Source organism: Trichechus manatus, unplaced genomic scaffold (genome assembly GCF_000243295.1).
Source record: "Trichechus manatus latirostris isolate Lorelei unplaced genomic scaffold, TriManLat1.0 scaffold00056, whole genome shotgun sequence".
NCBI classification, from domain to species: domain Eukaryota; kingdom Metazoa; phylum Chordata; class Mammalia; order Sirenia; family Trichechidae; genus Trichechus; species Trichechus manatus.
Window position 1 is genome coordinate 3508452 of NW_004443992.1, and position 12421 is coordinate 3520872.

At 37.4% G+C, this 12421-nt stretch overlaps 1 protein-coding gene across 1 annotated transcript in view; it reads right to left on the reverse strand.

Moving 5' to 3' along the window:
- The window catches only part of HECW2 (HECT, C2 and WW domain containing E3 ubiquitin protein ligase 2), a 438203-nt gene that overhangs the window by 140428 nt on the left and 285354 nt on the right, over positions 1-12421 (reverse strand). Inside the window, exons 7-9 of the mRNA XM_004378178.2 lie at positions 10770-10845; positions 4984-5153; positions 1935-2077 (exon numbers count right to left, since the gene is read on the reverse strand). Coding sequence (XP_004378235.1) covers positions 1935-2077; positions 4984-5153; positions 10770-10845 — 389 coding nt within the window. The remainder of the gene's footprint in view (positions 1-1934; positions 2078-4983; positions 5154-10769; positions 10846-12421) is intronic.

Genomic DNA, 12421 nt, shown 5'->3' on the forward strand with positions numbered 1-12421 from the left:
TCAGCAGAAACCATGCAGGCAAGAAGGCAGTGGGATGACATATATAAAGCCTTGAAGGAAAAAAATTGCCAGCCAAGAATTATATATGCAGCAAAACCGTCTTTTAAATATGATGGCAAAATTAGGGCATTTCCAGATAAACAGAAGTTTAGGGAATTTGTACAAATCAAATCAAAATTACAAGAAATACTAAAGGGAGTTCTCTGGTTAGCAAATCAATAACACCAGACAACAACCCAAGACTAGAACACAGGACAGAGCAACAAGATATCAACCCAGATAGGGAAGTCAAAAATAAATCAAAGCTAAAACACTGAAAATAGGGAAAAAGAGATGTCAATATGTAAAAGATGACAACACTAAAACAAAAAAGAGGGACTAAATAATGTAGTCATAGATCTTTCACGTGGAGAGGAAGTCAAGGCGATATAAAGAAATAAAAGACTGGTTTAAACTTAGAAAAACAGAGGTAATATTAAGGTAACCACAAAGGAAACCAACAATCCTACAAATCAAAATAAAAAACAAGAAAAACATAAAGACTCAGCAAATACAAAATTAACAACAATAAAAAGGATCCCAAAGAAAATACATAAAGAAAAATGACTCAGCACAGAAAACTAATTGGAACAAAGAAACCCAGCAACACAAAAAATAATTGTGATTTTCCAGCTTTTATCAGATAAACAAGGCTGCTAGAATTTCAGTATAATATTTCTACTTGATATGGTTTTGTTCAACCACAAAATCTATTACCTTTGATAGTCAGAGAATTAGAATCCATTACAATTACTGAGTTTCAGATTTTGAAGGGGTCTTAGAGATAATCTGTTCTGAAAACTTTATTTTTCAGATGAAGAAACTAATGTCCAAGAATATTGTGACTTGCCAAAATTAGTTAATTAGCTGCAGAATAAATACCAACGATGAATCTTTCTCACCTAGCTAGAGTGATGTTCCATTACTGTCAGTCCTTAAAGTGTTGCAGAGAAGCCAGGATTCTAGAGTAGGCAAATGTGAGTTCAAATTACAGCCCCACTATCTACTTGCTCACTTCAGATTCCTTATCTCTGAAATGGGTAGAATTACAGAATCTACCTCCGAGGGTTGCTGAGATCTCATGTGCTCATGAGAGTCATGTACTTAACCCCTGACATAGAGTAAGCTCTCAGCATCTTGGGTAATTATCATTGCTGCTGTTGCTGCTGCTACTACTACTACTGCTACTACTAGCACTATTACCATATGTTCATCATGTGCTGCTACACTGAAAAAAATTACAAAACAAGATGCTCCTTCAATGCTACCTCATAGCACTAGTGTTATTGAGTTTGTCTGTATTGACCAGGTAAAAATACATACAACATTTACAATAAAGGATGGAAGCATGTTATGATTTCTTAACTACTTTATTCACAATTTACAAAAGCTCACAGAAAGAAAACACATGAAATCACATTTTAAAATTCAATGAATAAAGTTTAGTTGCCTGAATGAATGCTTATGTCTAGGAGCTCTTCAGAGTCTAGGTCTTCTTTCAAATAGCTCTTAAAACAAGAATGTTTTGGTTTTGCTAGAATAAAAGTTCTCTGGATAGGATTATTCAGAATAAGGTAGGTGTCAACCTTACACTTGAATTCTGCTCTAAGAAGAAGGTTTTATAACAAGATTTCAAGATATGCAAAAACAATTTAACACTATGAGGTCTAACACTGGAATACTCATGGTAAGCACATCTTGGAAAAGTTAAAAATAAAAAAAAGTACATAATTAGAACAAACTGCTTTTTTTTCCAGCACACTTTAGTAAGTATAAAGGCACTTTTATTTTTAAGACTTATGTTACCACTTTTATCAGTAAGAAAAATTCTGGGACTACAAGTATCATTTCAATAGCCAATCTTAACACCATCCCTGAGGGTAAGGGCTGATTACCCGATGGCCTGCCGCTCCAATAGTCTCTGGACCGGGATGGTTAGTTTCCCCAGAAAACGCTTGATGATAGGACGGCTCTTGGCAAATTTGTCTTTAATTTCAATTTCTAAGACATCAGTTAGAAGTGCAAAAAAGGAATATTTCTGGAAAACAAAAACCCAGATATGTTGATTCAAAAGAAAGACCAATATTATATATCACTTTATTATTATAGTAAACAGTCTCTCTTAAATCCTAATGCTATACAGAGTCCACATTGCTAGAAATATCTGCAGCTATTGTTAACCTTTATGCACACAAAGTAATGAGCATTCACAATGTTTAAAAAGCACCAGTTAAGGTCTGTATCACAAAAGAAGTCTCATCAGTCAACCATCCACTCCTTCCTGGTTCAACTGTTTTAGGAGATACTAAACAGTAAATTATGCACAATATGATTTTAGTACTAACTATATTTATTATATCTTAATTCTTGGAAATTCAATATCCTGTTAGAGGATGGTTTAGAATTAACTACGTTGATTAGCCACAAATTGAATTCCTAATCTCATGGAATTTTGAAGTTGCAAAACATAGTTTAAAACACTTCTTCACCTGGTGGTTAAAATGAGAACATCTACAGAATACTATGGTTTCCTTGATAATGCTGAAATAAAATGCTGTTTAAATGAAATTACTAATTAAGTTTAAAGGGCACAGGAATAATTTCTTCTGGGATAGAAAAATAAAAGTATGAAGTTAAGATAGGCTTTGCTGTTTTGGTTTAAAATCGGATTGAACATTCACAAGGATATACAATAAATATAAAGAGCTTTATATATGGATAGAAAATAAAATACTCATTTACAAATATTTTTACATATATTATCATCATTTTTTATTTTCAAAGATAAAAATTTCTTTTTAGAGATGAGGGTCTGAGGGTAAGTAAATGATGGAACCAGGAATCTAACCTAAATCATTTCACCCCTTCCATGACAGTATTCACGCAACCATAGTGACGTTAATAGTGCTACCCAGCTTTATACTTACGTTACAAAGTCTATTTAGTCAAAAACAATTCAAGTTCTCCCAAGGGTCATACAGTTTGGCAGTCTGATTAATGGAAAATGCACTTGCTTAGAATATGGAGTCCCTCAGTGATGCAAATGGGTGAAGTGCCGTGCTACTAAAGGAAAGGCTGGAGGACCTAGGAAGAAAGGATTGGTAATCTACTTCTAAAAATTAACCACGGAAAACCCTATGGTCACCAGCTGAAATCGACTTGATGGTAATTGGACTTAGAATAAGAAAGCTGAGTTTAAGCTCCATCTCTGCCTATGAATAGTCAGTCTCATTAACACTTTAAGCCTCAGTTTCTTAATCACCAAAATGGAGAGATAATAATTTTGTCTATTATACTCACTGATGAGGCTTGTACTGGTAACAAGGTCAAGAACTTTGTAAATATAAATGTTAGGAAAATAAGGTTATTACTATTATTATCTACCATGTACACCTACAGCTCATATTGAGATTTATATCATTTTTTCAAGGCTTTTAAATGTGTTAGGTCCGGTGGTACGCCTTTAAAAGTTATTTACCATATGAGATCATAGGAGTTTTTTAAACCAAGTTCAAGGATACATGCAATATTCATCCACTTAAATAACCATATGAACTGTCCAAGACAAATATCTTGCTGTGTTAAAACCCATTGCTGCTGAGACAATCGTGACTCATAGTGCCCCTGTAGGACAGAGCTGAACTGCCCTATGGGGTGTCCAAAGCGGTAATCTTTATGGAAGCAGTCTGTCACATCTTTCTCCCGAACAGCAGCTGGTGGGTTCAAATGCTTGATCTTTCGGTTAGTAACTGAGCACTTAATCACTGCACCACCAGGGCTCCTTAGGACACCTCAAATAGTCACATCTTTTCTCCAGTTGGTTTTATAGCTCTAAAATGATCTCCCTCTCCAATTAAATATTTCTATAACACTGTTAGAACACACTGTTGTCATTAAACATTTCAGGTGTGAGCTAATCAATTGTGTGACACATATGCCAATAAAGGTCTACACAGCAACTCTCTAACACTAGTCTGTGAAATCTGCCTCAGACGCCTCAGAAATGGCTGGAGAGCTCATGATTTGCTCCCTAGAAGAGAAAGTCCTTCTTCAATTTTATGTAGTTTTAATGAGAAAACCCAAGGAGCCCTGTGGTGCAGTGGTTAAGCACTCGGCTGCTAACTGAAAGGTCTGCAGTTCGAACCCATCAGCTATGTTCTGTGGGAGAAAGATGTGGCAGTCTGTTTACGTAAAGATTTATAGCCTTTGAAACCCTATGGGCAGTTCTAACCTGTCCTATAGGGTCGTTCTGAGTCGGAACAGACTCAACAACAATGGGTTTGGTTTGGTTTTTTGGAATGAGAAAGCCCTTCTTTGTTTCAATGAAATGGTGCACTAAAATGACTGGTAGTTGTGAAGAAGTCTAAAATGAAATCAACACAATCTGGCCTCACTGGGGCTGATGACTGCTTGAATGGCTCATCGAATTAACAGAAGTCTAGAAATCCATGGAACATTTACCAAAGCCCTTAGGGAGAGAAACTCCTTTAATGTATACTGAATATATGCTAGAAGAAAATACTAAAATCCTAAATACAGACAGGATCAGTATTACTGATTTTTCCTTTTGCTCCAGACTCCCATATGGCTCAGCAATGCACTGTTCCTAATCCTGTCTTTATTTAAAATTTGGACATTTTGCTCATCCTGGATCTTTTGAATTATTTTTTTTAATGGTACATTAAAATGTGATTTATCTTGGTTACTCAGTTTTTGGTGCCCTTTTAAATGATGCACCTGAGGTGAGTGCCTCGTTCATCTCACCCCAGTCCTGGCCCTGGCTAGAAGTGAATATCTCATTCTTATTGTACCCTATTTCTAACAGAACCCCTAGAGATTTTAGCCACCGTGCCCATACCCATAAATAGCTCCAAAATTCCCATAGGCCAGAAGAAAGAGATGAATTTTACAGACTTTTTAACTGTCAAGTAGAAGACCCCTTACCTCTCGGTGCCAAATTGGATTAGTGGTGTTACTGATGATAGTAGACCTTCTCTCCTGCCCATGGTGGGCACAGATGGGGAAACTGCTCTTCTTACCTGGCTGGATGGACATCTTAAGATACGGGTCAGGATTGAAGAACATGCCTTTCTTTAGCCCAACTGCCCTAAGATCTTTAAAGAGAGAGAGAGAAATAGAGAAGACGGAGAAGGAAGGTAGAGAGGAAAAGGAGGAGAGAAAGATCCATATATCCTGATTAGAACAAGCAGCTCAATGACAATTTGTTCTTAAATAATCACACAGGTAGTTCTAAACAGAAACTAGCCTGTAAAACCATAACAATCCTACTCACACAATGACTTCTTAGATACATGAAGACAGGTGGGTTAAGGCAGTAATTCCAGCAGAAGGTCTCCTAACAGGCTGCAGAAATGAAACATGCCCTCACCACTGTCTCACATGCCTAAACTGACTTTTCCTGAGAACCTTTTTGATTCCAACATGTGCATCTTCACCACTTTTCTCCTAGGACAACTGTAGTTTGGCAGCCAACATTTCAGACAGTGTCTTGAGAGAAATCCTTAGTAAAGAGTTTATTAACAGAAGAAAACCAACATGTTCCTTTGAATCTTCCACATACATACAAGAAATGGGTTTAGAGTAAGTATATTTGGGGATGAGTGAACAAATTGAGTTGACTGTAGTACATCCATATTATTTTGAAAGTTCAGAGAACACATTCATTTGTACTACACTTAAAATATCAAATAGATTCCACAAATGTGATGAATGTTAGGGAGAAAAAAAGAGACCAGAAATACTTCCAAAATTTGAATGTTACCTGCTCTTATAAATAACCATGACGTTGCTTTTTCAATAGCCTGTAAAGTTAACTTAAATATTTGATGAATGTCCTGTAACTCATCTAGATTCACCAGTTGTTGTTTCATACTGTGTGAGCTGCTAAAACCTGGATAAAGTCTTTTTAGCGAGGAGACTGACACTGTTAAAAATGCCCAGGCTAAGGGATATAAAAAAGTCAGGAAATAAAGCTGGCTCCACAGGGGTTCCCAATATCTTTCTAAGAATATCAATTTGAATAAGGTGGGACTGGGAGCTGACCAATCTTGAAAGCTTCTGGAAAGAATATGGTTTCTAGGTAACCTTATATGGTTACGCTCTGTCTAGGGAGGTCCTAAACACTGATTCAGATAGAAATTCTGCAGATGGCCCCTGAATCTTCAAAGAACTTTGGGTTGCCTAGGTCAGCTGGGAAGCAAACTCTATATTGTTGTTGTTAGGTGCCACAGAGTCAATTTTGACTCAAAGAGACCCTATTTAACAGAGTAGAACTGCTCCATAGGGTTTCCTAGGCTGTAATCTTTACAGGAACAGATCACCAAGTCTTTTCTCCCATGAAACCACTGGTGTGTTTGAACTACCAACCTTTTGGTTAGCAGTCAAGTGCTTTAACCACTGCACCACAAGGGTTCCTAAACTCTGTATTCCAAAAACCAAACCCATTGTCATCAAGTCGATTCCTACTCATAGTGACCCTACATGACATAGCAGAACTGAATAGAAGCCAACTGCCACATCTTTCTCCCACAGAGCAGCTGGTGGATTTGAACCCTCAATCTTTTGGTTAACAGTCGAGAGCAGCCAAGTGCTTTAACCACTGTGCCAACAGGGCTCTTTAAACTCTGTATAAACCAAAACCAAACCCACTGCCGTCGAGTCGATTCTGACTCACAGCAACTCTGTAGGACAGGGTAGAACTGCCCCATAGGGTTTCCAAGGCTGTAATATTTATGGAAACAGACTGCCACATCTTTCTCCCAAGGAGCAACTGGTGGGTTCGAACCACCAACCTTTTGGTTAGCAGCTGAGTGCTTAACCACTGTGCCACCAGGGCTCCTTAAAATCTGTATTAAAAAACCCAAACCAAACCCGCCATCGAGTCGATTCTGACTCATAGCAACCCTATAGGACAGAGTAGAACCGCCCGATAGGGTTTCCAAGGAGTGGCTGGTGGATTTGAACTGCCAATCCTTTGGTCAGCAGCCAAGCTCTTAACCACTGCGCCACCAGGGCTCCAAACTCTATATAGTGACTGTAAATTATAGGAGGGCACCAGGGTTATCCCATGCAAGGCCAGTCCTAAAACACAAGGTCTTTCTTAGAAGGACAGAAATGGTATTGGGTTACCCACAGAAGCATATTCTCTAGGGAGCACTCCCTGGAGGAGGCTCAGCAATGACACATAGAACTCGTGGCCCAGGTACATGTGATGAAAACAGATTAGGATTACCTAAGGCCTCATATGTGGTAGCCGAAGGTAGTAGTTTAATAAGTTAGCAAAGACTGAAAAATCCAACCAAGAAGACCTTATGTGAAGACCACTACACAAAATACAGTAAGGTCTTTGATCAGAAAACCCGCAGGAGAAGGTGAAGAAGGGTAAAGAACTAGATAGGCACTTCAGAGAAGCTGCCATAATCTCATTAGCCTTACAGTCCCAATTCCAGGCTCTTCATAAACTATGTAGTCATTATTAATGCAGCACTTACATTTTACTGTCAGCTTAATAATGCTACATGTTTCCACCTGGCTTACTTTAGCATAAAGTTGCTTTGAGAGGAAAACACAATTTACACATTTATATTCTTGCCCTTTTTGATTATGTTCACCTAGTACTCAAAGACAGAAGAATGATATTCTTTCGATATTAAATCTACTTCCAAATAACGGATTTTTCTACAGTAAATGAGGAATAACATGTAGATAAATAGCTACCACAAAGTTCAACAGAGCTGAATCATTCAAGCAAAACATCCGTTTGAATAAAAAGCACTCTACCAGAAGATTAAGCCACTGTGATGGAAGACATCACTGCTCAAATAATCCTAATATCTAATTTTTCCACAATGGGACACTGTATGCAAATAAACCTTCATTAATAAATACAATAAACTACCAATTATTTTTGGTCTGATTACTCAGTTTACTTTACTCATCTCATTTTTGCTCCTTGCTTCTCTCTTTTGTCTGTTATATATTTTACTGTTTATAAATATCACACCACATAACAGGCCAAAGAAAGACTCAAAGTCGCAAAGGTATGGCATATTAAATATCCTAGTTTAAAGTCTTATCTGAGGAGCAGATTTAAGATATTAATCAAAACACAGTTTTTGTTTTAGCTGTAGAGTTCAATTATGTGTGTTCCTACTTATCCATAGATAATTAAGAATAGAACATTTGTAGGCAGCCATTCTACAGTGCTTAAATGCTCTCAGATAAATATTATCATCCACTGTCAATATGCTACAACCAGATTAATTATAAAAATGTTTTCAACGCCTATAAGTTTTAGCCATTTCCGTACACTATCTACAAACGTCTAGCTACATGGCAGGAAAAACACAGATGTTAGGTACCTAGCCTCCATGTGTATAAAGCTGGGGTGTTAGAAGAAGTCATATTTAAAGAAGCAGCTTTGGGCTATGCCCCAAAGCTTATTTCCTACTTCTTAGGAAAATGCCATAGGATTCTCAACTTCCAGATGGTCATTCTCCCATGGTGAGTTAATAACAACCCTTCTGGAGTAAAAAATTAGTATGTGATTATCAGATTAGAATGGTATGGTATTTTATTACTTGAATGCAAAGAGCGATGATCCTAAACTAAGAAACTCGTGACATGGTCAAACTCTAAATTTTTTAAGCTGTCGGGGTTGGCTAATTGTTCCCTACCTACAGACCAGAGATTTCTGTATCTGCTGGCCCTTGGGACTGTGAAAGTCTAAAGCACTGATTGCAATTGGCAGTGTTTTCAGATAATGAATGAGGTTAGAGAAGTAGTACCACAGGCAGTGGTACTTCTAAATGCCCTTCTAAAAAATCTAGATATTTTTAAAGCCCTAAGGGTTCCAAATAAAACACGGTTATTGGCCAAACCATTTCAACTATAAGCCACCAGTTTACAACCTCTGAGATTCACCAGAGAACTGAAGTAAAAAAAACTTTCATAATAAGCAACCTCAGATGAGGAGAGAAGAAACATGTAACAATAAACAGATATTCAGAACCTATGGACTAGTGATGAACTAATGTGCACACTCTCTTCACGCGTGCAAATTATGCATTGTGTAAATGTCTGTTTTCAAGATCAGGTCTTCTAACTCTCTCTTGAGAAAGTCTATTTTCATTCATTACATTTTTTGCAGTCAAGAAAAGTGAATCTAATTTAAAGTTCAGAAGCACTACATCTATGGAAAAATGAAAACAGAACATCTTACAGTGACAGAAATCTGTTAGACTTTTATTTTGCAGGCCTTGTTGTCGTGTGCCATCGAGTTGATTCCGACTCATAGCAACCCTCTAGGACAGAGCAGAACTGCCCCATAAGGTTTCCAAGGCTGTAAACTTCATGGAAGCAGACTGCCACATCTTTCTCCAGTGGAGTGGCTGGTGGGTTCGAACTGCCCACTTTTCAGTTAGCAGTGAAGCACTTAACCACTGCGCCACCAGGGTTCCTTGTATGCACTGTACTGCTGTTCAAAACTCCATTTCAAATACTGATTTTCTTAGGATATTCTTGGCTTTATGTCAATTAATTTCCTTAATCAGTGGCTTTCAAACTTTGTTTCTTATATTTCCTACATACGAAATACATTTTACATTGCAATCTAGTACACATATACATAGATGTGTAGTTTTTTTTTTAATGATCAGTTTATATAAACTGATGTTTTATAAAAACATACTTCACTTTGGTGGTAAACTGATATTTTGCATTGTATTCCTTTTTTTTTTTTAATTGCTAGTTTCAAGTAACTAAATAGATCTTATTAGATGCCGTCTAGTCGATTTTCGACTCATAGCCACTCCATGTGACAGAGCAGAACTGCCTCATAGGGTTTTCTAGGTGGTAATCTTTATGGGAGCTAATGGCTAGGTCTTTCTCCCACAAAGTTGCTGGGTGGGTTTGAACTGTCAACCTTTGGTTAGCAGCTACCCACCCAAAAAACCCACTCCACTGAGTCAATTCCAACTCATAGCAATCTTACAGGACAGAGTAGAACTGCCCTGTGGGGTTTCTACGACTGTAAATCTTTACGGAAGCAGACTGCCACATCTTTCTCCCACAGAGTGGCTGGTAGGTTCCAACTGCCAATCTTTCAGTTAGCACCCGAGCACTTTAACTACTGTGCCACCACAGCTCTTCCTAGCAGCCCCCAGGGTTCTTTAAATTGATCTTACAACCCACAAATGAGTCCTAACTCACAACTTGAAAGCACTGCGTTAAGTTGTATGATAAAGCTGCAACTGGGATATTTTACTAACCAGAAAACAACCAAAAATTGTCTTTAGCCACTTTTCCAATGTATATTCCTCCACAGAAACAAACATATCCCCTGGCTTTTTTCCTAGTCTTTAATTTTTTCCTTTCTCTAGATGAGGTAAGCGTAAATTGTTTTCAGTAATCAAAACTCTTCATGGAATTAGCACACGATACAGTATAGTTTATTTTTTTAAAGCAACTACACATAATTATAAAGTCTTTTTATCACCAGAAAACTTGGTAGAAAAAATAATTTCTGAATTTATATTAATAATTGAATTTTATCATGGTAAGTGATATACTTGAATTTCCAAATTAGCCAAAGCAAAAACAAAATACCCACTAGCTCACATCTATATGAGAATCTGTAGAAAGAAGTGAACATCCATGCCTTTGAAATTACACCCTTTGAAACTGGATGCCATGTTTAAAGACATACTTACCTGAGAGTGTAAAGCTAACAAGTTTCCGAGAATGCTGGCTTCCTGACGCACCTCCTTCCATGCCTTCCGCCCCCATCTGAAGAGGAAAAGTAAGTATATGAAGTTTCACAGGAGTGTGACACTACCCCCGACACCTCCAAGGCAATCACATATGATTGCAAATAATGATGATTATTGTATCAAATTTGTATTATAGCATATGTCTTTTCACTTCCAAATCTTGGAACTGGGAAACAAATGCAGATTCTCAAAGGTCAGAGAAAGGGTCATTCTTAAATTTAATCTTTACACAAAATCAGCAAATCTGAGCTTCCAAATTCCCTGGGATAGGAATCAATTTACTTTGTCTTTTTTTTTTTCCTTTGGTAAGAATATAGTTGATATGTAGTAAATATATTCCTATTACTATATTAAAATATTTCCTAAAGTTAAAAACTAAACATCAAATTCCTTCAGATCTCTTAGGAAAACCTAGAATACACTAAAGAGTGGATTTATATCAGACTCATCCAGTATATACGATTTTTCTTTCTTGTTAAATATTTCTGAGTGACCACGTGGGTATCCCTTCTCCCTTGCAGGTCTATGTGCTATAGTGCTGCAAGTATATGGCACATACTATTATAAGTAGTGATAATATGAATTTGCAGGGCTATTGTACTGACAGCTTTTTCTAAAAGCTTTCAAGTAAATTTTATCTCATTTGAAACCAGTAATTTGTTATAGAGCACAAAGCAGATTTAGGCCCTTCTCTAAATTTACATACAACTAGTGTACAATTTATGGTAGACTAGGAAGAAAGAGTTTCATGGAACACTGAGAAAGATGTCCACAGTAATGTAAGAGACAGAATTTAAGGCAGACTGTATTTGGAAGAGTTGCAAAATAGAAATCACATTTTAATTCTAAAGTACAGATTAAACCTTTCCTCCATCTTATCCTTTCTATACCCCACAATATACAACACTTCAAAAATCACATCTCCAGGAGATTATCCAAGCAAAGCTAAGGAATTTTTCAAATTTTGGAAATATAAATATCTACTTCCTTCTCTATAATTCCTATACCTTAAAACCAAAACCAAAACCCATTGCTTCAAGTCAATTCCAACTCATAGTGACCCCACAGGACAGAGCAGAACTGCTCCATAGGGTTTCCAAGGCTGTAATCTTTACAGAAGCAGACTGCCACATCTTTCTGCTGTTGAGCAGCTGGTGGGTTCAAACCACTGACTTTCTGGTTAGCAGCCAAGGGCTTAACCACTGCACCACCAGTGCTTCCTTCCTGTTCCTTAGTCAAGACTAGTTAGTGTGACACTTCATAGCTCTCAGCAGGTTGCTTCACATGCCATTTTCAGTATCTCAGATTATCAACCAGGTATATTAATTGCACCCACAGAATCAACTCCCTGGTGATCACAGAGATGGCACTCAACAAATACGTGAAATTTATTATAACATTAAGCTGGGTGGCACAAATGGTTAAGCACTCGACTACTTACCAAAAGGTGGGTGGTTTGGATCTACCCAGCAGTGCCAGAGAAGGAAAGCCTAGCGATCTATTTCCATAAGATTGTTGTTAGTTGTCGTCGAACCGATTCTGACTGATGGCAACCCCATGTGCGCAGAGTAGAACTGCTCCATTCGGTTTTC